General features: G+C 42.3%; 1 protein-coding gene across 1 annotated transcript; it reads left to right on the forward strand.

Moving 5' to 3' along the window:
- The first annotated feature begins 108 nt into the window (after window positions 1-108).
- On the forward strand, window positions 109-25,018 carry LOC309390446 (tyrosine-protein phosphatase non-receptor type substrate 1-like). The gene is made up of 5 exons (XM_081949798.1): window positions 109-204; window positions 12,516-12,774; window positions 17,633-17,908; window positions 21,719-22,006; window positions 24,656-25,018. The coding sequence occupies exons 2-5, from the start codon at window positions 12,699-12,701 to the stop codon at window positions 24,823-24,825; spliced, it is 810 nt and encodes a 269-aa protein (XP_081805924.1). The 5' UTR covers window positions 109-204; window positions 12,516-12,698; the 3' UTR covers window positions 24,826-25,018.
- Window positions 25,019-26,539: the final 1,521 nt, after the last annotated feature.

Consider the following 26,539-nt stretch of genomic DNA (forward strand, 5'->3'; position numbering starts at 1 on the left):
GAACGGTTGCCCCAAGGATCTCAAATACCGATGGGACGTTTTCCCTGAAGGCCTACCTGGAGGTGATAGCCACTGAAGACAGGAACTCCTCCATGTTCCTTTGCCAGGTCCAGCACGATTCCCAGCCTCTTGTCAATGAAACAACAACACTCTTCATTACCAGGCAACTTAAAAACGACAGAAGTTTGAGTGATGAACCAGAAAGTAAGTATGGACCTTTTTTTCTGAGGATTTGTTGACTTACACCCTGCAGGTTTTTTTTTCCAGATTTGTTTTATGATATATATGAAATATACTATAGTATATATATATTGTATACACACACACAGTATATAGTATACATAGTATGTCAGGCATGCCTCCTTCAATATCCAAGAAAGAAAAGCCTCAACTCCATTTGAATGGAGATAAAGTACTTTTACTAGATATGAATTGAAAGCAGCGAAAAGGAAAGCAAGATCTGAGCCAAAAAGGCGCAAACATGTACATATCAAATGTTTAACCAGCTCCCTCCCCTCCAACTGCCCCAACCCAATGCCCAATCTGCAACTCCCTAAGGTGTCATGTGATGTACATCTTCAAAAAGCCTCAAGTTGGTATGCGAGATGGTTGGCCTTGACCAAGTCCAAACACAGGCCATCAGCATGCACAGAAGATGGTGAGAACAAAACTCCCTTCTGCATAACTCCTCCAGCACCAACAATTCCCCCTCCCAAATCTCTCAAGCCCCCTCCCTCCCTGTTTCTATGACAGCCGATAGCAAGCAAGGAAAGTAGAGGCTGACAATATATACTGTATACTATATGAGTGGTGCAGTGGCCTAGAGCTCTCCTCTCACAATCAGGAGGCTGTGAGTTCCATCCTAGGCAGAGGCTCATATTTCTCCCTCTGGGCACAATGAGAATATATCTGCTGAACAAAACTCCACATTGGCAACAAGAAGGGCATCTGGCCATAAACAATCAGCTCCATTCCGTTGCCCAGACTCCACTTCGCAAGGGATTACGGGTTCATTAAATGGTGTATGTGTGTGTGTGTGTGATATGTGTATGTGTGTGTATAGTATGTTATGTATATATGTATATAGGTTATGTATATATGCATGCGTGTGTGTGTGTATGTATGTATGTATGTGTTTGTGTGTGTTTTGTATTTGTGCTGATAAATAAATAAAGGGAGACTAGTATAGATCTATTTCAAGCAATTTAGCTCTCATCAGCTAGCCATACCTTTACTGGGATTTGAACCTAGGCTGTATTACATATTAGGCAGATGTATTAGCCACTAAGCCACAGGCTCTCCTCCTTATCAGCTGAGCCAGGGAAATAGGTATGTATTTGTGTTACAACCCCTGGTATGCCCAAATATGGGAGGGAACTCACTACTCCCCCTTTCTGTCTATCGGCTCACTACAGGAGACCATCCAGGCAGAAAACCATATTTTTAATGTTGCCTTTTTATATTTGTGTTGTATTTGTGCTGATAAATAAATGAAGGGAGACTTGTATAGATCTATTTCAAGTGATTAAGATCTCCATACTCTTACTGTATAGATCTATTTTAAGTGATTAAGAGTATCCATACTCTTACTGGGATTTGAACTTGGGCTGTTTTACATGCTAGGCAGTTATATTAACCTCTAAGCCACAAGCTTTCCTCCCTTATCAGCTGAGCCAGGGGAATGATTAGATGTTTTGTCAAAGCATACTATATAAAGGTAAAGGTAAAGGTTCCCCTCGCACATCTGTGCTAGTCGTTCCCGAATCTAGGGGGCAGTGCTCATCTCTGTTTCAAAGCCGAAGAGCATGCATTGTCTGAAGACGTCTCCGTGGTCATGTGGCCGGCATGACTCAACGCCGAAGGTGCACGGAATGCTGTTCCTTTCCCACCAAAGGTGGTTCCTATTTTTCTACTTGCATTTTTTAACCTGCTTTCAAACTGCTAGGTTGGCAGAAGCTGGGACAAGTCACGGGAGCTCATTCCGTTACGCACTAACTTGTATACTATACACATACATACTGTACATACATACATACATATGCATGAATGAATGAATGAATGAATGCTGTATACTATTTATGTCCAACTCTTGGGTGTGGTACTCATTTCTGTTTCTTAGCTGAAGGAGCCAACATCGTCCAAAGAAGTTTCATATTGATGTGGCCAGCATGGCTATATGCCAAAGGTGGACAGAAGTGGTTACCTTCCCACTGAAGGGGTACCTATTTATCTATTCACCTCTGCGTGCTTTTGAACTGCTACGTGAGCGGAAGCTGGAGCATTGATGCAACATTCGGGTCTCGAACCTGGGCTTTCCAGCTGACAGTCCCAAAGATGTTTTTTTCCCCAAAGGCAACTGGACTTTGTTTTTTTTCCTTGAAGACATTTCACTTCTCACCCAAGAAGCTTTTTCAGTTCGCACTGAATGGTGGAGGATGGAAGGATTTATACTCCTTGCAATCATCTGGTCATTATCACTCTCTCTCAGAGTCATTGAGGATGCTCGGCGGTTTCTCTGTGCGCTTAGGGTCAGCTGAATAGTGCAAATGAGTGTGGAGCATTCAAGGAACACTGTGGCCCCCATGGCAAGAATGGAATGGAATAACATGAATGATGGATGATGCTTCAGCTGTCATAAACACATGGTGGTCGCCAAGAGTCTTAATTTTTATGACAATGGGGGACTCTGCAAATGTCATAAGTGCAAGAACAGAACAGGGAATGGGAATAGGAATAGAAATAGGAATAGGAATAGGATAGAATAGAATAACAGAGTTGGAAGGGACCTTGGAGGTCTTCTAGTTCAACCCCCTGCCTAGGTAGGAAACCCTACACCTTTCCAGACAAATTGCTATCCAACATCTTCTTAAAGACTTCCAGTGTTGAGGCATTCACAACCTCTGGAGGCAAGTTGTTCCATTGATTAATTGTTCTCACTGTCAGGAAATTTCTCCTCAGTTCTAAGTTGCTTCTCTCCTTGATTAGTTTCCACCCATTGCTTCTTGTCCTTCCTTCAGGTGCCTTGGAGAAGAGTTTGACTCCCTTTTCTTTGTGGCAACCCCTGAGATATTGGAACACTGCTATCATGTCTCCCCTGGTCCTTCTTTCTCTTAAGCTAAACATACCCAGTTCCTGCAACCGTTCTTCATATGTTTTAGTCTCCGGTTCCCTAATCCTCTTTGTTGCTCTTCTCTGCACTCTTTCCAGAGTCTCCACATCTTTTCTACATCGTGACATCATGGTGACCAAAACTGAATGCAGTATTCCAAGTGTGGCCTTACCAAGGCATTATAAAGTGGTATTAAGACTTCACGTGATCTTGATTCTCTCCCTCTGTTGATGCAACCTAGAAAAACTGTGTTGGCTTTTTTGGCAGCTGCTGCACGTGGCTGGCTCCTATTTAGGAATAGGAATAGCCCTTATATACCACTTCACAGTGCTTTACAGCCCTCTCTAAGCGGTTTACAGAGTCAGCCTATTGCCCCCAACAATCTGGGTCCTCATTTTACCCATCCCGTAAGGATGGAAGGCGCATCAACCTTGGGTTGGTGAGGATCGAACTCCTGGCAGTTGGCAGAATTAGCCTGCAATACTGCATTCTGACCACTGCGCCACCATGGCAAGAATGGAATGGAATAACATGAATGACGGATGATGACACAGCTGTCGTAAACACACGGTGGCTGCCAAGAGTCTTAATTTTGATGACATTGGGGACTCTGGAGATGTCGTAAGTGCAAGAACTGGGGATAAGTCACTTTTTCCACCATTGAAACTTCAAACAGACCTCATGTGAATAGTGATACGTATTGCCTGTGGCTTGAATGAAGATAGCTGATCTCATGCAGGAGAGACCCTTGCTTTCAATCGTGAATGGTTAAGATGGTTACGATATATCAAAATAATCCATTGTCTTTTCTCCACAGGCTCACAGCAACACTTCATCCTTCCTCTCGGTATCATTCTTTTCCTGACTAAAGTAGTCGTCATTCTTACCATCTCCTGCCTTTTCCAAATAAAAATGCACGGATGCAAGAGGACAAAATTTCATTCCAGAACATTCCAGGGAGTGAGAGAGTCTGGAACTTCAATTTAGGGACTCTGGTTCCCCACAGATTTTCAGGAGGAGAATGGATCCCATTAGGAAATTAAAAAATATATATTATTAAAAGGCTTGTATAATTAGCGGTACACTCTCCCAAATGTATAAAGTTCTAAGCCTATAAAACCAAGATGGAGATTTTGAAAAAAAAAACAAAACCTTACTTTATTTTGCCATGTCGCTGATTCAGATGTAATGCTGCTTCTTTATTTTTATTTTAAAAAGGAAACTTTGAAAACTGAAGTAATTGTTGTTTTGACATACATTGAAATTTATTAGGAAAAGAAAGATGAAAAGAATTTGCTTACGGAAGTGATAAAGGAGCAAATGTAAAAATTATAGAAACCCCAGAAGTAAGGAGAACATTCCTGACAGTGAGAACAATTAAACGGTGGAATCACTTCCCTCCAGAAATTGTGGCTGGAGGTTTTCAAGAAGAGATTGGGCAGCCATTTGTCTGAAATGGTGTAGGGTTTCCTTCTTGAGCAGGGGGTTGGACTAGAAGACCTCCAAGGTCCCTTCCAACTCTATTCTGATTGCTTGGTATATATACTGTATATACACACATACATACACACACCTATTGTCAGGTTCCGAAGGGGTAATGAAACCAGCCAAACACAGAAACGGTTTGAAATGCAGTACATACATATACATACATATAGAATACTTACTTATCTATCTCTCTCTCTCTCTCTATATATATATATAGGTAGATAGGTAGGTAGGTAGGTGGGTGGGTGGGTGGGTGGGTGGGTGGGTGGGTGGATGGATGGATGGATGGATGGATGGATAGATAGATAGATAGATAGATAGATAGATAGATAGATAGATAGATAGATAGATAGATAGATAGATAGATTAGATAGGTAGATTAGATAGATAGATGATAGATAGATAGATAGATAGATAGATAGATAGATAGATAGATAGATGGATGGATGGATGGATGGATGGATGGATGGATGGATGGATGGAAGGATGGATGGATAGATAGATAGATAGTTAGATAGATAGATACGGTAGATACATAGATACATAGATACATACATACATACATACATTATATATATACATACATATATATATATATATGTATATATATATATATATATATATATATATATATATATATATATATATATATATATATACATACATACATACATACATACACATACATACATACACACACACACACACACACACACACACACACACACACACATATATAGTAACCAGTAAAATTTGTTGTGACTTTAACTTCCTCTTGTCTTCCAAGAACCTGTTGTGTTTGGCTGAAAGTGATCTGAGTGTGGCAATTTTGTGGTGCTGTGAATGTGTGATTGAGTAATCAGGAGGTAAATTAGCAAGCACTTGCTAACCTCTTTGTCTTTTGACTAGAGATAGAGAACATGTGTGTGTTTTTCAACAACTAAAAGGAGAATCTATTCTATTCTATTCCATTCCATTTTATTCCCTATGTTCTGTTCTATTCTACTTTACTCTTACTCTATTCTACTCTACTCTATTCTACTATACTAAGTGGAATGGAATGGAAGGGAACGGAACAGAACAGAACAGAACAGAGAATGGAATGGAATACAACACAACACAGCACAATACAATACGGAAAGGAATGAAATGAAATGGAGAGGAACGGAAGGAATGGAATAGAATAGGACAGGACAGGACAGAATAGAGGGATGGGATGGGATGGGATGGGATGGGATAGGATAGGACAGAATGCCCTTAACAATCTGGCTCCTCATTTTACCAACCTCAAAAGCACGAAAGGTGCATCAACCTTGAGCTGATGAGGATCGAACTCCTGGCAGTCGGCAGAATTAGCCTGCAATACTGCATTCTGACCACTGCGCCACCATGGCAAGAATGGAATGGAATAACATGAATGAAGGATGATGACACAGCTGTCGTAAACTCACCAAGAGTCTTGATTTTGATGACAATGGGGACTGTTAAGTAACTAAGCTCCCCGTTAGAAGAGCGAGTATGCAGAGAAGCGTAATGAGAGTGATATGGAATAACACACACAAATCAGCATACAGAGACACTGAATAGTATAAAAATGTGGTAGTTTACTATGTAGAAATATAGAGGTATTCAGAGTCCAGTTAACAGTCCAAGTCATACACGGTTCAGTAATTCAGTTATCAATATAGTCAGTCTAGTACACAAAATATAGCTAAACAGTAGCAAACCACAATACCTCAAAAATACACCGACCAGCTTCTAACAAAACAGAGAGCTAACAGTCATTCTGGCTCCCTCTTATGGCTGCTTGAGGTAATAAACCAATTACATCTCTGAATCATTTAAGTAACAGTAAAGTAATCATAGCTTATATACATTGGCAAGCCAAGCCTAGGGTTACATCCCTAACACTCTCCCCTCTTGGGTTGTCAATGTATTTACACACAACTTCACATTCTCAATCCATAAACATCACAACATTGTTAATGCTTGACCGTATCTTGTGCTTTGGTAAAATGATCAGCAACATTCTCTTCAGACATACAATATTCTAGTTTAATCATTTTACAACTAACACTTTGCCGTACATTCATATATCTCAAATCAGTGTGCTTTGACCTTGTCTTTACAGCAATATTTGTTGCCATCTGGATCGCTGCTTGGTTGTCCTCGTATACAACAATAGGCTCACGAACATTAATTCCCGTATCTATCAGTAGTTGCTTGTAACAAATTAAATTGGTACATAACAAAGATAAACATGAAAATTCAGCCTCCATTGTAGACAAACTTATATGCTTCTGACGGATAGACCGCCATCCAACCAATGCTTTTCCCAAGAATATCGCGATAACCTGATGTAGATTTACGTGTGGAAACTTCAGTTGCAAAACGTGCATCAGCGTATGCGGTTAATGTCAGCTCATCCTTAGGCTCTAAGTATAATGTATAGTGTATTGTCTGTTTCAAATACCTTAATACACGTTTTGCTGCTTGCCAATGCCGTTCAGTGGGTTCGGCATTAAACCTTGCCAATTGATTAACGCTATATGAAATATCTGGTCTAGACCAATTGCTAAGATAAGATAAACTACCAATTAGGGATTGATAAATATTCTTATCAAACACTGGGCTTGTGTTATCATCTTTGCTAAATTCCTGACTCATAGGAGTTTTAGCAGGTTTACACAGTTCCATTTGGTAATTCCTCAGTAACTGACTGATCTTATCAGCCTGTGATATTTCATATCCTCCCCTAGTCTTATCTATCTTCACTCCAAGATATTTCTTTATTTCACCAAGATGTTTTATTTTAAACCTCTTTTTTTAACAGTGTAATAATTTCAATGGCCTTCTGCTCTGTTTTAGTAATCAACGCTATATCGTCTGTAAACAATAACAATAATGAAGTCATGCCATCACTTTCTAGCTTAAATAAACAAGGATCAGCTATACCAGCTTTAAACCCTATCCTTGCTAATTCCTTCACTATGCATTGATTCCACTCGTAGCCTGACTGTTTTAAACCATACAGGCTCTTTTTTAACTTCCAACAATCAGTGTTGCTATCAGTGTTTAATCCTTCAGGTTTCTTTAAGTAAATAGTGTGTTACAACGGTGCATGAAGATATGCAGTTTCAACATCTAATTTATTTATTACATATCCATGCTTAGCTGCCCAAACTAATGATGCACATAATGCTATGGCTTTTAAACTGGGTGCAAATACTTCATCATAATCATTTGCCGACTGGTTGAAACCTTGTGCTACTAATCTAGCTTTATGGGTAACTGTCCCATCTACACTTGTTTTAATCTTATAATACAATACAATACAATACAATACAATACAATAGTAGAGTTGGAAGGGACCTTGGAGATCTTCTAGTCCAACCCCCTGCCTAGGCAGGAAACCCTAGACCACTTCAGACAGATGGCTATCCAACATCTTCTTAAAGACTTCCAGTGTTGGGGCATTCACAACTTCTGGAGGCAACTTCTGTTCCACTGGTTAATTGTTCTGTCAGGAAATTTCTCCTCAGTTGTAAGTTGCTTCTCTCCTTGATTAGTTTCCACCCATTGCTTCTTGTTCTATCCTCAGGTGCCTTGGAGAATAGTTTGACTCCCTCTTCTTTGTGGCAACCCCTGAGATATTGGAAGACTGCTATCCTGTCTCCACTAGTCCTTATTTTCATTAAACTAGACATACCCAGTTCCTGCAACCGTTCCTCATATGTTTTAGTCTCCAGTCCCCTAATCATCTTTGTTGGTCTTCTCTGCACTCTTTCTAGAGTCTCCACATCTTTTCTACATCGTGACAACCAGAACTGAATGCAGTATTCCAAGTGTGGCCTTACCAAGGCATTATAAAGTGGTATTAACAGTTCATGTGATCTTGATTCTATCCCTCTGTTGATGCAGCCTAGAACTGTGTTGGCTTTTTTGGCAGCTGCTGCACACTGCTGGCTCATATTTAAATGGTTGTCCACTAGAACTCCAAGATCCCTCTCACAGTTACTACTATTGAGCACAGTACCACCTATACTGTACCTGTGCATTCCGTTTTTGTTGCCTAAATGTAGAACCTTACTCTTTTCACCATTGAATTTCATTTTATTACATAGTGCCCAATGTTCAAGTTTGTCAAGATCCTTCTGTATCTTAAGCCTATCTTCTGGAGTGTTGGCTATTCCTGCCAGCTTGGTGTCATCTGCAAATTTGATGAGTTCCCCAATTATTCCCTAATCGAAATCATTCATGAAGATGTTGAAGAGTACTGGGCCTAAAACAGAGCCTTGGGGTACTCCACTGCATACCTCCCTCCATGTAGATGCAGTTCCATTGAGAACTACACATTGAGTGCGGTTGGTCAGCCAGTTACGAATCCATCTGGTGGTGATGCTGTCCAACCCACATTCTTCTACTTTATCTAGTAGTAGGTTATGGTCTACCTTATCAAAAGCCTTACTGAAGTCCAAGTAAACTATATCAACGGCATTCCTCTGGTCCACTAACTTTGTCACATTATCAAAGAATGCAATAAGATTAGTCTGGCATGATCTGTTTTTGACAAATCCATGTTGGCTTTTGGCTATTACTTTGTTTGCTTCTAGGTGTTCGCAAATTCGTTGTTTGATTATCTTTTCCAGAATCTTTTCTGGTTTCGAGGTCAGGCTGATAGGTCTGTAATTTCCTGGATCTGTTTTTTTCCTCTTTTTTGAAGATGGGAACCACATCAGCTCTTTTCCAGTCCTCTGGAAATTCCATTCCATGTGTTCTATTCCATTCCATTCCATATGTTCTGTTCTGTTCTGTTCTGTTCTGTTCTGTTCTGTTCTGTTCTACTCTACTCTACTCTACTCTACTCTACTCTACTCCACTCCACTCCACTCCACTCTCCACTCTACTACATGGAATGGGATGGAATAGGACAGGACAGGACAGAACAGGCCAGGAAAGTTCTAAGCTTATAAAACCAAGACAGATATTTTTTTAAAAAAACCTTTATTTTGCCATGTCGGTGATTCAAATGAAATGCTGCTTCTTTAGTTGTCATTTTTTTAAACTTGTCAACCAAAGTAATTGTTGTTTTGACATACATTGAAATGGTTAGGAAAGATATTTGAAAAGAATTTGCTTTTGAAAGTGATAAAGGAGCAAATGTAAAAATCATAGAAATCCCAGAACTAAGGAGATAATTACTAACAGTGAGGTTAATTAACCAGTGGAACAGCTTGCCTCCAGAAATTGTGGGTGGCTCCATCACTGGAGGTGTTTAAGAAGAGTCTAGAATGGTATAGGGTTTCCTCCTTGAGAAGAGGGTTGGACTAGAAGACCTCAAAGGTCTCTTCCAGTTCTTTTCTGATTGATGTGTACGTACTGTATATATATTGTATATACACACATAAACATATAGCATACATATTCATCTCTCTCTATAGATAGTATGTACCAGTAAAATTTGTAGTGACTTTAACTTCCCTTGGTCCTGTGTCTTCCAAGAACCTGTTGTTTTCGGCTGAAAGTGATTTGAGTGTGGCAATTTTCCGGTGCTGTAAATGTGTGAGGGAGTAACCATCAGATAAAATAGGAAGCACTCACTAACCTCTTTGTCTTTTGACTAGAGATAGAGAACATGTGGGTTTTTTTCAACAACTAAAAGGAGAACCAAAGAAGAAAAGAGCAACAACCTGTGTTAAAACCAGTGCATGTAGAGAGACAGAGAGAGAGGGAGGGAGGGAGGGAGAGAAAGAAGGAGGGAGAGGGGGAGAGAGAGAGAAAAAGAGAGAGAGAGATCTGTGAGCAAACGGAAGAGCTGTGATTAAATTTGTTTATTTACTCTACGCATGTTTGACGATTGGGCAGCTTAAATAACCTACTAACCTCATCTGATGGTGCATAGCATGCACTTAAAAGAATTTTTTTATAAAATATTCTTTTCTTTTTTAAAATCAAATTCGACTCTCTTTTTCTCTTGAGGAAACGGTCTGTCCCTCCGATAAAGAGGAAAGAGGGGATTACCCTAATCACAAATTTAGTAATCATTCACCACAGAATTTAGTTCTGTTCTGATTGAAATTTTACTTCTTAGAAAAAGATGCAGAGGGTGTGGTGGCCCCATTTTCCCAACACACCAGAATAATTGAGAGAGCGGGGGGGGGGGGGGGGTGTCCCTCTGAAAGGCTGGAGATAAGGAGGCAAAAGTCAAAGAAGGAGGAAGAAGCAGGGAGATGCTCTCAGGGGATTCTGGGAGAGGAGAATTCAGACCTCCAACCGGCTCCTTGGGCTCAGCCCTAAGACTGCAAGAGAATCACAGAGTTGGAAAGGAGTACCCTGAAGGTCTTCTAGTCCAACCCACTGCTCAAGCAGGAGACCCTATCCTATATCATTTCAGACAAATGGTTGATACTAACATGATTAGTATCAGACCTTGAACTAAGGAAGAAGTTCTAGGCTGCATAAACAGAGGGAGAGAATCAAGATCACATGAAGGGTTAATACCACTTTATAATGCCTTGGTAAGGCCACACTTGGAATACAGCATTCAGTTTTGGTCGCCACGATGTAAAAAAGATGTGGAGACTCTAGAAAGAATGCAGAGAAGAGCAAGAAAGATGATTAGGGGACTGGAGACTAAAACATATGAAGAACGGTTGCTGGAACTGGGTATGTCTAGTTTAATGAAAAGAAGGACTAGGGGAGACAGGATAGCAGCGTTCCAATATCTCAGGGGTTGCCACAAAGAAGAGGGAGTCAAACTATTCTTCAAGGCACCTGAGGGCAGGACAAGAAGCAATGGGTGGAAACTAATCCAGGAGAGAAGCAACTTAGAACTGAGGAGAAATTTCCTGACAGAACAATTAATCACTAGAACAATTTGCCTCTAGAAGTTGTGAGTATTCCAACACTGGAAGTTTTAGGGTCTAGGGTTAGGGTTAGCGGGTTGGACTAGAAGACCTCCAAGATCCCTTCCAACTCTGTTATTCGATTCTATTCATATTCCTCTAACTCTATCCTATCCTATTCTATCCTATCCTTTCCTATTACTATTCCTCTAATTCTGTTCTATTCTCTATGGATCCAATAAGGGCAGAAGAACAGTGGGGTGTTACCACTCTTACTGACGCAAGATAGAATAACAGAGTTGGAAGGGACCTGGGAGGTCTTCTAGTCCAACCCCCTGCCTAGGCAGGAAACCCTACACCACTTCAGACAAATGATTGTCCAATCTCTTCTTAAAGACTTCCAGTGTTGGAGCATTCAGAACTTCTGGAGGCAAGTAGTTCCACTGATTCATTGTCCTCACTGTCAGGAAATTTATCCTCAGTTCTAAGTTGTTTCTCTCCTTGATTAGTTTCCACCCATTGCTTCTTGTCCTGCCTTCAGGTGCTTTGGAGAATAGTTTGACTCCCTCTTCTTTGTGGCAACCCCTGAGATATTGGAAGACTGCTATCATGTCTCCCCTGGTCCTTCTTTCTATTAAACTAGACAGACCCAGTTCCTGCAACCGTTCTTCACATGTTTTAGTCTCCAGTCCCCTAATCCTTTTTGTTGCTCTTTTCTGCACTCTTTCTAGAGTCTCCGCATCTTTTCATTAAACTAGACATACCCAGATCCACCTTGATAGCAGCTCTAACTCATGTCCTGTTGGATTGATTCCTTCTTTTTAACCATTGGGGTGTAGGTGTCTCTTGCCCCTTTAGGGGATCCTCAATTGATCCATGACCCACAGGGAGTGGCAAGAGAAGCAACAGAGAGAAGCAATCATACCTCCAAAGCCTTGGCGATCCATTGGTTCCAGGATGCAACCAAAGCTTCGACAGGACCTTGCAGTAAAGTGTAACTTTCTAACTTTTGGGGTGACAGGAAGATTAGTCATTGGACATTGCAGATTTGGAGATGTTTTTTATTATTCCAGAGTAAATAAAAGAACTTCTCTGACTTCGCTGACTTCGTCGCTTACCCAGAAATTCAAACTTGAGACATTGGTCCAACTTTATGAAAAGGAAATGGGAGTTCCTCTTTTGCTCCTCCCACTGAAGAAAACATCTGTGGGGCAAGACGCAAAGTCACCTCAGATGTTTCTCCTGCTGCTGTTGGCATGGCTGCCTTGAGGTCCTTCAAGAGAATCGGTGGTCCTCTTCAGCTGATGCTTCTCCTCCTTCTGCAAGGTCTGGGTGAGTGTTGGCAGTTGAGATCAAACAGAATCCATCCTCAGATTTGCTACTGGAATAAAATCCAGTGCAAGAGGAATATTAAGGTTGCTTTAGACTTGATGGGCTTCTCTGAACATTGAGATGTTTCCACAGCAAAGGCCAGTGCCAGATATTAGATCTGAGGAGGAGAAGATTTCTTCCACTGCTTCCCATCCAAGTAGCTATGTGAATAAGAGCTCTGAAGTTCTGGAGATCAACTGGGGCCACCTGGTTTGAACTGATCCTTGAGGTATGGACACCTTCAACTCCTGATAGATCCCAACATCTGGAAAGGAAGGGACCTTGGAGGTCTTCTAATCCAATCCTGCCAAAGGCAGGAATCCTCATATCCTCTCCAAAAATGGTTGCCATTTTTTAGGAACTTACAATGAGGGAGGCCCCACAACTCCTGGAGACAAGTTGTTCCATTTGTTAATCCTTCTCACTGTAAGGCATGATCCATAGTTCTAAGGAAAAGTGGTAAACGCTTTCTAGAGTCAGTGGATGGTGTCTTCGTATAACACAGAATGTTTTTCAAAGGAAAAATCAGAAAGTCCAGTTGCCTCTTGAAAAATCACCTTTGGGACAACCGTGACCTGGATGGTGGAGAATCTCCATCGACATTAAGCATAGAGTGAGGTTCTTTTTTTTTCCATTCAAGGTTTTTTATTTTTTTTAATACAAATTATACATATTATAGGAACAAAGAGTTCTCTGGGTCTTTTCTCTTACATCCTCTCATTTACATCGTCCTTTTTACATCATCGCTTTGTTTTCACTTTCTGCCAAATTATTCTCTTCCATTATTTTTCATCTTTGGGATTGTTATTATTCTTTATGATTAGTTTTTCTTAATACATAAACAATATCTTCCATTGCCCCTTCAAAGTTACACCAAATTTTCCTTATTTCTTATTTTCTCCATTGGTATATTTTGCTATAAACAGCATCCATCCGCTAATTCAATTTAAGCATAAAGAGCGTTTCTTTCCATTTTTTTCTACAATTAACAATATACTATCATTTCTTTATTTCTTAATTAGTTAACCTCACAATAACAATCTTGCTACTCTTCTCTTTAGTCTACTAATGTAACTCCTTTTCCTTTCTTCCTCTTTTAACCATTTTCTCTCAAAAATTCCAGTTTTAATTCTTTCCCTTCTTCTCTCCCTTTCCCCTAACTTCTTTTTCGTTTTCCTATGTTTGTGATAGTTGTATCTTTTCTTCAGCGTATTTACTTTTATTATTCTAGTAACTTTCCCCAGTGTTTTTCCCTGTTCTGCTCCTTTCCTTACTATTTTGTGGCTTCTTTTTTGGGGGGAGATCTTCTCCTTTGTCTAGCGGTGTGTGCTGTTCAGTGCATGGTATTTATAGTGTACGTGGCTTTTTTACATGTTAGTTGGAGTGTGTTGATGGCTGGGGATGACTGACCCAGATTGCATCCTGCGACATTATCCTGGGACACATATATTTGCCTTCATTCGTAATCAGCTATTACATTACATTACGGCTGTTATAACACCCTTAAGCAGGGGTGTCAAACTGGATTTCTTTTTTCTTTCTTTGCCGAAAGTTATTTATTTCTTAACATACATATAATATAATCCAAAGTATACCAATACATCTTAACCAAAAAAAATAAATTGAATATTCAATAATATATCAATTCCTCTTGCCATTAAGCCTCTTCCATTTTTATTTGCTCTTCTGCTTTCCATACACCGTATGATAGTCGAGCGATGGTGAACCTTTTTTGGCTCGCATGTCATAATGGGTGGGAGCGCAAGGGGGTCGCACGTGGGCATGCCGCACCCGTAATGCAATGCGCAACACCCCAGGGCGCATGTGCGCATGACAGGCGCTCCCCCCCCATTTTTTTGCATGCTTTTTTTGCTCGTCCCAGGCTCCAGAAGCTTTATAGGCTCCAGAGGCTTTTGTGAAAACAGCCTCTCACCCCCGAGGCCCCGAGGCCCTCCGGAGGCTTCAGGAGCTTCCCTGAAGCCTCTGGAGGACTAAAAATGACCCTACGAGCAAACCTATTTTTTCCTATTTTTATGATAGTTGTATCTTTTCTTCAGCGTATTTACTTTTATTATTCTAGTAGCTTTCCCCAGGGTTTTCCCTGTTCTCCTCCTTTCCTTACTATTTTGTGGCTTCTTTTTTGGGGAGATCTCCTTTCGCTGCTTTTTCTTTGCAACTGTAAATCCCAGTGAAATCTTCTATCTGCCTTTTATTTTCAGTTCTTCTTTTTCCCACCTTATCTTCCTGTACCTCATTTATGCTCCCTTCTTCTCCTATTCCTTGTTCTGTATGTTCCCTTTGATTTCCTGGCACTTTTTTTTTTTTAACCAATTAACGTTTCACGTTTTTCTCTCATACATATAAACCTATTGCAGGAATTGGGTACGTCTAATGAATAGAAGGACATGACAGCAGTGTTATTTGAGGGGCTGCCCCAAAGAAGGGGGGGTCCACCTGTTCTCCAAAGCACCTGGAGGCAGGACAAGAATCAATGGATGGAAACTAATCAAAGAGAGAAGCAATCTGAAATTAAGGAGAAACTTCCTAACAGAGAGGACAATTGAATAGATGCTCTGAAGTTCTGGAGATCAACTGGGGCCACCTGGTTTGATCTGGTCCTAGAATAGAATAGAGTAGAGTAGAGTAGAGTAGAGTAGAGTAGAGTAGAGTGGAGTGGAGTGGAGTGGATTGGAGTGGAGTGGAGTGGAGTGGAGTGGAGTGGAGTGGAGTGGAGTGGAGTAGAGTAGAGTAGAGTAGAGTAGAGTAGAGTAGAGTAGAGTAGAGTAGCATTCTTTACTGGCCAAGTGTGATTGGGCACACAAGGAATTTGTCTTCATTGCATAAACTCTCATAGTACATAAAAGCTATAGGTGGTAAGTCATGATCGTAGTCATCATAAAAATACATTCATCATAAATCATAAGATACAACACTTAGTAATTGTCCTAGGATACTAAATAACCAATCAACATAAACAGTACCAGGAAACTAAACAAAACAATATAAATCATAAAGATACAAGCAACAAAGTTATAGTCGTAAGTAGAAAAGGAGATAGGTAACAGGAAAGACGAGAAGAAGAATAGTAATACGGTCTTACTACAGAGTTTGACTGTGTTGTGGGAATTAGTTGTTTAGCAGAGCGATGGCAATGGGGAAAAAACTTATCCTTGAGTCATCAGAAAGTGTATCTGGAAAGAAAGTGTGAACTTCAGGATATTTGAAACATACCTTCAACTCCTGATAGAATCCAACATCTGGAAGGGAAGGGACCTGGGAGGTCTTCCAATCCAACCCTCATATCAGTTCAAAAAATGGTTGTAATTTTTTTTCTTAGAAACTTACAATGATGGAGCCCCCACAGGTCCTGGAGACAAGGTTTTCCATTGGTTAATCCTTCTCACTGTAAGGAATTGCCCAAAGAGACATGACCAGCTATTCTCAGGAAAAGTGGTCAAACCCTTTCTAGAGTCAGTCTACGGTGTCTTTGTACAGTACAGAGTGTTTTTCATAGGAAAAACCAGAAAGTCCTCTTGAAAAAGCGTCTTGAGGACAACCATGTTCTGGATGACTCAGAATCTCCACAGGCATTAAGCATAGAGTGAGGTTCTTTCTGATGGATTCTGGATGTTGCGTGATCTCCAAATTCTGTTCTCCAACAACGGAAACAAAAAGAGAGGCTTTCTAAAATAAATGTGAAGGTAGCACAACTTCTGGAAAACTCATACCAATGACAGCCAGAAGGAAACTCACTCTAAAATATATCTGCCCGAGGGGGCATGTGATGGTACCAAGACCAGAAAAGAAACTACATCCCCCTCCCACCCATTTCCAGTGATAAAGGAGGAGCTTTCAATAGATTGAATGAGCTGGAATGCAGCTTGGAGGTCTTCTAATCCAGCCCCCTGCTCAAGTGAAATACCCTATACCATTTCAGACAAGTGGCTGACCACTCTTTTCTGAAAAATCTCCAGTGATAAAGCATCCATGATTTCTGGAGGCAAGTTGCTCCACTGGTTAATTGTCCTCACTGTTAGGAAGTTTCTCCTTAACTCCAGGCTGCTTCTCTTTCTTTCGTTTCCAACTATTGTTTCTTGTCCTGCCTTCTGGTGCTTTGGAGAATAAGTTGACCCCCTCCTCTTTGGGGCAGCCCCTCAAATACTGGAAAACTTCTATCATGTCCCCTCTAGTCCTTCGTTTCTCTAGACTAGCCAAACCCAAATCCTTAAGTCCTTTTTTCATATATTTTAGTCTCCAGGCATTCGATCATCTTAGTTGCTCTTCTCTTCCCTGGTGATCAAAATGTTGCAGTATTCCAGGTGTGATCTTAGTAGGGTTTTTATAAAGCAGGAAGTATGACTACCACTTTATAAAACCTTAGTAAGACCACACTGCCACTGATTTTGGTCACCGTACCACAAAAAAAGATGTTGAAACTTTGGAAAAAGTTCAGAAAAGAGAGACTAAGATGATTAAGCAGGGGTGTGGGTGTGCGAGGGTCATCTCTGGCTTCAGACTTGATGGGCTTCTCTGAACATTGAGATGATTCCACAGCAAAGGCCAGTGCCAGATATTAGATCTAGGGAGGAGAAGATCTATTCCACTGCTTCCCACCCAAGTAGCTACATGAACAAGTGAGGAAGATCATCAGAGCTCTGAAGTTCTGGAGATCAACTGGGGCCACCTGGTTTCATCTGGTCATAGAATGGAATGGAATGGAATGCAATGGAATAGAATAGAATAGACCACAAACATTCTTGGAGGCTCCTGTGTTGTTTCTGATGAACGTCAATTGATGTCTCTCTGCTTTCTCCCTCAGTCGAACCAAACCAGCTTCAGAGTCCCAAAGAATCTCGTCCCATTTTCAGATGCGCTGCAAAATATTTTCCCTCCACAAACATCGACATTGTTTGGATGAAAGATGGGAAACGGATAGAGGCTAACACGCCTGAATTATTTTATAAAGACATAAATGGGAGAAGGGAATTCAGTGTGACAACCAATGTGACAATACCTCCTGGGCAAGGAGATGTGAGGTCAGAGCTGAGCTGTCAGATCCAACACAAGTCAGATCAACAGACGGATGTCCTAAGAGGTAGGTGAACCTTGGGTTGCAGAGTGGGAGGAAGTTATGGAGTCTTTACCTGGTAGAGGGGCCTCCACAGCAGAAGGAACAGCACCAAGAAGATCTGGAAAGGACCTTGGAGGTCTTCTAGTCCAACATCCTACTTAGGCAGGAAACCCTCATATCAGTTCAAAAAATGGTTGTAATTTTTTTTTCTTAGAAACTTACAATGATGGAGCCCCCACAGGTCCTGGAGACAAGGTTTTCCATTGGTTAATCCTTCTCACTGTAAGGAATTGCCCAAAGAGACATGACCAGCTATTCTCAGGAAAAGTGGTTAAACCCTTTCTAGAGTCAGTCTACGGTGTCTTTGTACAGTAGAGTGTTTTTCATAGGAAAAACCAGAAAGTCCTCTTGAAAAAGCGTCTTGAGGACAACCATGTTCTGCATGACTCAGAATCTCCACAGGCATTAAGCATAGAGTGAGGTTCTTTCTGATGGATTCTGGATGTTGCGTGATCTCCAAATTCTGTTCTCCAACAACGGAAACAAAAAGAGAGGCTTTCTAAAATAAATGTGAAGGTAGCATAACTTCTGGAAAACTCATACCAATTGACAGCCAGAAGGAAACTCACTCTATATCTGCCCAGGGGGGCATGTGATGGTACCAAGACCAGGAGAGAAGCTACATCCTCCCCACCCATTTCCAGTGATAAAGGAGGAGCTTTCAATAGATTGAATGAGCTGGAATGCAGCTTGGAGGTCTTCTAATCCAGCCCCCTGCTCAAGTGAAATACCCTATACCAGTGGTGGGCAACCTTTTTTTTCAACTGAGCCAAATCTCGCCAAAACCACGATTGAAATTTACTTTGAGAGCCACATTTTTAAAACCGAAAATACATAGGATGGTACACTGTTTTTAGTTTCAATAAGTTTTTATTGAGAATTTTCTGCATGCAAGTATCCACATAGGTCGGGAGGATACAAATAACACAACTAATAAAACAAAAACTTTAGAACGATATTATTTATCGATAACGTTAAATTCCGTAAAATTTGCCTTACAATGTAGAGAAAATTACATCCTGACATTGACTGACAAAGTCACAACCACTAATGTGAACATTGGCCTTGCATTTCCTTGGATAGTTTGAGTAAGTCAGGTTTGTATGTTGCTGTTTTTAATTTCATCTCTCTCTCCCACTTTCTTTCTTTTTTTCTTTTTCTTTCTCTCTCTCTCTCTGGCTCTTTGTCTCTCCCTCCCTCCCTCCCCCATCTCTGTCACTCTCTGTGTATGTGTGTGTGTCTGTCTGTCTCTCACTCACTCTGTGTGTGTGTGTGTGTGTGTCTGTCTCTCCCTCTGCCTCTCTCCCCTCCCTTCCTCTCTCTCTGTCACTCTGTGTATGTGGGTGTGTCTGTCTCTCACTCATTCACTTAATCACTCACTCTGTGTGTGTCTCTCTGCCTGTCTATCTTTCTCTCCCTCCCTCCCCCTCTCTGTCTCTGTGTGTGTGTGTGTGTGTCTGTCTGTCTGTCTGTCTGTCTGTCTGTCAGTCTCTCTCTGATTCCCTCCCTCACTCCCTCTCTCTGTTCCTCTCTCTGTCTGTCTTTCTCACTCACACACACACACACACACACACACACACATATTGTGGTCACCTTGTTGAGTGTTCCAATCACATTTGAAACACTCAACAACTGGCCTGCATTTATGGTATTTTGCAGCATTCTGCAGTCATAGGACCAAAATTGGTTGTCACTCGCCCGGGCTTTTGCAGAAGCTTCCCTCCGAAGCCCGAGAGGAGGGAGGGGAGCAGGCACCCGGCACACAGAAGAGCCGCATTAAAGGGTGTAAAGAGCCACATGTGGCTCCCGAGCCGCGGGTTGCCCACCACTGCCCTATACCATTTCAGACAAGTGGCTGACCACTCTTTTCTGAAAAACCTCCAGTGATGAAGCATCCATGATTTCTGGTGGCAAGCAGTTCCACTGGATAATTGTCTTCACTGTTAGGAAGTTTCTCCTTAACTCGAGGCTGCTTCTCTTTCTTTCGTTTCCAAGTATTGTTTCTTGTCCTGCCTTCTGGTGCTTTGGAGAATAAGTTGACCCCCCTCCTCTTTGGGGCAGCCCCTCAAATACTGGAAAACTTCTATCATGTCCCCTCTAGTCCTTCGTTTCTCTAGACTAGCCAAACCCATATCCTTAAGTCCTTTTTTCATATATTTTAGTCTCCAGGCATTTGATCATCTTAGTTGCTCTTCTCTTCCCTGGTGATCAAAATGTTGCAGCATTCCAGGTGTGATCTTAATAGGGTTTTTATAAAGCAGGAAGTATGACTACCACTTTATAAAACCCTAGTAAGACCACACTGCCACTGATTTTGGTCACCGTACAACAAAAAAGATGTTGAAACTTTGGAAAAAGTTCAGAAAAGAGAGACTAAGATGATTAAGCAGGGGTGTAGGTGTGCGAGGGACATCTCTGGATCCAACACAAACTTCAGCATCAATATCCAACCATCTACCCTGAAGATGCCAGGATCTACTATTGTGTGAAGTCCAGACCAAGGGTCCCAGAAAGAGAACTTGCTTCAGGGAAAAACATTGTGGTCTCCATGTTTGGTAGGGATGAAATGCTACCGGTTAGGGCAGGTTTGCCCAAACCGGTAGTAATAAATGCTTTAAAAAGATTTTTTTTAAAAAAAAGCTCTGATGGTCAGCTGTGCAACAATCAGCTGTGCCTTATTGTCTGTGAGGTTCCTGCTTGTTGCAGGGGCCATTTTGTATGAAGTCCAGCTGCTTTTGCATTGTGTGCGAGACAGTTGTACAGCCACGGCCATCTAGTCACCTGACCACCAAGTCTCACCCGCCATGTCACCTGACCAACAAGTCACACCCACCTGGTCACATGACCACCAAGCCACGCTCACAGAACCGGTAGGGAACATTTTTGAATTTCACCACTGCCCCAACCCCGATTTGATTTTTAGAGTAAATTCAGCATATGCTAGAACACACAATGTACCCAGGGAAGTACACATTAAGTTTCTTAGAAAGACTACAAGAGATGAAATTCTGAGTGCACAAAGGGGGCAAGTTTTGAAATACCAAGATAGAGAAATAACCATTTTGAAACAGATCCCCAAGAAAGTGAGGGAGAAAAGAAAAAATTATTCGCAATTAGCGAAGAAACTTTACCAGAAGGGGGTGTGGTTCAGATGGCTGATGCCTGAAGGTATGCTAATATTCTGGGAGGATACAAGAGTTAGAATTAACACAACCATAGAGGCTCAGGCCTTTATGGAAAAAAACAAAACACTCCTAGATAAACCAGATGATCTTACAACAGACATACAGGACACAGGAGGGGCCGGAGCTCTGCTGGCGGGGGGAGAAGGGGCAATACCAAGGAAACTCAGATCACAAAAATGAACAAGAAAATTTGCTTGATATAAATTGATTGAAACTACTATATGAATTTATATGCTGACTAAATACTGTTATTTTGTACTGAATTTTGTTTAAATGTATACCATGAGTATGGGGGGAGGGGGACACCTGCCGCATATTGCAACTGCCAAAATTTGTAACCCTTTCCATCCCCCTTTTCCTTTTTATTTCCTAAAAACCAATAAAACTTTGTTTTTAAAAAAAACAAAAAAACAACAACAACCCCGATTTGATTTCCAGGGAGGGAGGGAGGTGCTCTCAGTCAACGGAGAGACACATGGGAGTAAATCAAATGTTTAGCAGCCGCGTCTCTGTGACCAAAAACATTCTCGGAGGCTCCTGTGTTGTTTCTGAGGAATGTCAATTGATGTCTCTCTATTTCCTCCCTCAGTCGAACCAAGACAGCCTCAGAGTCCCAAAGGCGTAATCACAGCAGGACTTCAACCCACTTTCACGTGCTCTGCAGAATTCTTCCCCTCCCAAAATCTTAAAGTTGTTTGGATGAAGGATGGGAAAATCTTACCCCCTTTCCTGCCTAAATTCTTCAGAACAGTAAACGGGATAAAGAAGTACAGTGTGACAAACAATTTGACCATACCTCTTGGGAAAGGAGATGAGAGGTCACAGCTGAGCTGCAGGATCCAACACATTTCAGATCAGAAGACGGATGTCCTAAGAGGTAGGTGAACCTTGGGTTGCAGAGTGGGAGGAGGTTACGGAAACTGCATCTGGTAAGAGGGCCCTCCATGGCAGAGGGAATGGCACCCAAAAAATCTAGACACTCATCCCATGGAAGTAGAAATATAGAATAACAGAGTTGGAAGGGACCTCAGAGGTCTTCTAGTCCAGCCCCCTGCCTAGGCAGGAAATCCTAGACCACTTCAGACAAATGGCTATCCAACATCTTCTTTAAAACTTCCAGTGTTGGAGCATTCATAACTTCTGGAGGCAACTTCTGTCCCACTGATTAATTGTTCTAACTGTCAGGAAAGTTCTCCTTAGTTCTAAGTTGCTTCTCTCCTTGATTAGTTTCCACCCATTGCTTCGTGTTCTGCCCTCAGGTGCTTTGGAGAATAGTTTGTGGCAGCCCCTGAGATATTGGAAGACTGCTATCATGTCTCCCCTAGTCCTTCTTTAAGTTAAACTAGACAAGTGAACTGAGACCAGCCACACTTTCTCATGCTTCCTCAGAGGGCTGCGTTCGTGGGGAGCAAGCCTTTGGAAATATCTCCTCTCTCTGATTCCTTTCCCAAGGACCTGAGCCAAGATGAAATATATATCTTCCCTACAATGGGGGAGATATATATTTAATCGTGGAATTGTTTCACTTTGCTTTAGTGGTTATACTCTGTTATTTGAGGGCGAAATATGCTGACCCTGTGCAACCGCTGAGAGACGGCTGGAAAAGTACGATGAATCGGAATATAAGTCTTAAGTGCTATTGTTATTTCCTTTGTATTTTTTTGCTCAGTGGTTTTGCACGCTGCCCAGAGTCACATGATTTGAGTTGAGTGGCTAAATGTATGTTGTAGAAAGAAGGCGGTGGAGAAGCTGACGGTTGTGGCCCGCCAGCGGTTAGTAGAGCTGGCAGCAGAGTCAGACAGTGAGGAGGTTGGGGAGGAACATGGGCCAGCTTGGAGTCTGGGGAAGGCTCAGACAAGAGGTCTGCGTCAGAGGCAGAGAGGGGGCAATTATGGTAATTATGCCTCTGGAGTCTGAAATCAGCGAGGCAGAAGAACAGCAGGAGCCTGTTCCCAGTGTGCGCATGTGCAGAGCTGCCAGCAGGCAAGAACAATTAAGAAAACAGGGTCGACTTGGGAGTAAGGCTTGGAGATGATTGTCCCCTCCCATAAGACATAAAAGAGGGGCAAACGGGACATGAGCTTTCGCAGGAAGCAATTAGTTCATCTAGTAAGTTCAAACTCTGAGAAGTCCTATTTGACTCTGTGCTAAGTTTGGCTTTGCAGAACTAAATGGCAATTAGGTCTCTGGCAGCGTTTCAAAGGAGATAAAGATGGGTGCTTATCGATATTCCCCTGAAAGACTGTGGCAACTCGAGCAGACTTCTGTCGGAACCTTCACAGGCTGTTTTTGAATCATTACGGGCTGTGGAGGACCATAATTCACAGCCGTCTAAATAAAAGAAGGTTGTTTCGACTAAGATTGTGCTTTATGCTTTCTCAGGAAGCTTAGGTCAGAACACTGGCATCCAAAGTATAGAAAGTTAGCAACTACCCCTCTCCTAGAAGAATCAAATATTTTGAGAAATGTTAAAAAGGCAGAATATTATATTTCCCCGGATGATAAAACATGTTTTAAAGACAGAAAGCAGCTCCCTCCCCCACCCCAGCAGATATATGATGCCCATTAAGAAAGACTGGGCCAGCCTATCTACAAGACAAAAGACCTCCAGGGTGATGGGATTAAGACATGACCCTCCAGGATATAATAGGATTAACTCATCTAACAGCAGAGCTCACTACATTGTACAATCTCCTAAGGACATTGCATCACCCACCAAACATCAACCAAACCTTGGACTCGGACAAAGTTACAAAGTTAACGATGACCACAAGTGGTATTCAGCCAGTTCGCACCAGTTCACCTGAACCGGGGGCTGAAATTTTGCCACGTTTGGTGAACCGGTAGCGACGGCTGGCTAGCCACCCCCCAAACTGGTCCCCCTGTTGCCGCTTTCTTGCCACACCCACCTGGTCGCTACTCACTTGCCCTGATGCTTTGCATACCAGCTCTCAAAGAGGTGGCAGCTGGACGCAGGCCGCTGAAAAGTCCTCCGGTCAGTGAAAAGGTTGCTGTCCTTGCCGCCATGTTCTCCGCGCATTCGCGCATGCAGCCAGCCACTTCCCCTTTGAGAGCCACTTTGCAAAGGTAAGCAAGCAAAGAGGCGGTGGTGGGGGAGGAAGCGGGGCCTAGGGCTGCTAAAGGAGGGGAAACGGGGGGAGACTGGCAAAGGGGAAGCAGGAGTAGATAGGGAGAAATCCCAACATTTTTCCTACTTTTTCCTGTGGGCGTGGCTTGGGGTGGAGGTCATGTGACTGAGGAGGCCTGGGCGTGAGTGATGACAAGTTGGCCATGCCCACTCAGATGCATGGCCTCCCCCCATCTGGAGGAAAACCAGAATATGTGACTCTTCTGGAACGGCTTGCATTCAGAAGTCGTGGGTTCTCCATCGCTGGAGATTTTTAAGAAGAGATTGGATAGTCATTTGTCTGAAATGGTAGAGGGTCTCCTGCTTCAGCAGGGGGTTGGACTAGAAGACCTCCAAGGTCCCCTTCTAACTCTGTTATTCTGTTTTGTTAATCCACAGATTCCCAGAAACACTCTGTCGTTGTTCTCTGCATCGCCCTTTTCCTGACCAAAGTAGCCGTCCTTCTTTTCATCTTTTGCCTTTTGCTAATAAAAGTGTGTGGATGCAAGAAGACAAAAAATCATTCCGGAACATTCCAGGAAATGAGACAGTCTGAGACTTCAACTTAGGGACTCCGGTTCCCCACAGATTTTCAGGATGGGAAAGGATCCCATTAGGGAATCAATAATAATAATAATATGAAAAGTATGTATGATGAGCTCTTCACTCCACCAAGTTCTAAGCCTATAAAACCAATATGGACTTCTTAAAAAATAATAATAATAATAATCTTATCTTGTTTTGCCCTGCTTAAAATGTAAATGCTGCCTCTTTGTTTTTTCATTATGTAAAAAAAAATAAAAACCTTGAAAACTGAATTGTTCTTTTGAGATACATTTAAAAGATTAGGAAAGAAAGGGGAAAAGTATTTGCTTATGGAAGCGCTAAAGGAAGAAACGTAAAAATCAAAGGATTTGGGGCGGGGGGAGAAGATGTGATTTTGAAATACGAAGAAGGGACAAAACGTTAAATGTCCATGTTCAATATTTGTGTCTCCGCTGTTTGTGGAGACTATTAGATTCTTACTTAGAATTAAGTAGCCTGAGGCGATTCACAAGAACTGATGTTTATTTGTAATACACACAAGTAACTAGCATAACAGAACAATGAACTCCGGTTTGACAGCTATTTATACAGCTGCTGTCAAACCGGCAACCAATCATAAATAGAACAGCTCCCTCTGGTGACGCCTACTGGTTTTGGCCAATCCGGACGTCTGGTAGGTGTTGAGTGACAGCTTGTGCTGTCTGGCTTTGGACACAACACTGCTTTCCCCCACGTTCGCGCAGGCGTAGTCTGATAGGTAGGCTGGACGCCTACGGATTCTTCCGGAACGCCGCAAGCCCTCTGGTGTCGCTGGTGGAAGTTCAGCTGGTAAATCGGCCTTCTCAGGTTGTGTGCGTCCTTCGGCCGGCGGTGGAGATGCCGTCCTGTGTTGACGTCGGTTTTCTACAGGTAGGCGGAGCGTCGCTGGATGCGGATTGGCAGGCGCGGTATCAGAGGGAGGTGAGCAAGGCATGACAGGTGTGTGAGTGAACGGCTTGGGCCGGCAGGCGGCCAAGGAACTGTCCTCAATCAGCAAAGACTCATAACGTTGGTTGATCGGGGCTTCACGGCGGCGCAGCTGGTCGATGTGACGCCGCCATTGTCTTCCGTCATTCAAGAGGACCCTATAAGAACATGGCCCTGTTACCTCGAGTATAGTTGCAGGAACCCACTTGGTATGGCCCCCGAAGTTTTGGGCAAAGACCCAGTCCCCACAATTGAAAGACCTAGTTTGGTAAGTTCTAGGAACGGGTGGAATTTCATTATATTCCGGATGCAACCGATCAAGGGTGGTTCTAAGCCTTCTGCCCATTAAGAGCTCCGCTGGACTAAGATTGGTTAATGGACAGGGAGTGGAATGCTGAATAAGTAAATATTGCTGAATTTTGTCATATAATGTGCCCTGAGTCATTCTGCTGAGGGCTTCCTTAACTGATCGGACCGCGCGTTCCGCTCGGCCATTGCTAGCCGGGTGGAACGGGGCCGTCAGTACCTGCCGGATTCCTAACAAGGCTAAAAAAGCTTGGAAAGAGGCCGAAGTCCACTGGGGGCCATTATCTGATACAATAACATCAGGCAGCCCGTGGCAAGCAAAAATCCGTTTAAGGACCCTAATAGCTACGTCAGCTGTTATAGTGGACATGGGTATTACTTCCACCCATTTGGAATAGGCGTCAACAATGACCATAAGGTTTAACCCTTGTATAGGGCCAGCAAAATCTACGTGCAGCCTAGACC

The sequence above is a fragment of the Natrix helvetica genome (assembly GCF_964273705.1).
Source record: "Natrix helvetica genome assembly, chromosome: 3".
NCBI classification, from domain to species: domain Eukaryota; kingdom Metazoa; phylum Chordata; class Lepidosauria; order Squamata; family Natricidae; genus Natrix; species Natrix helvetica.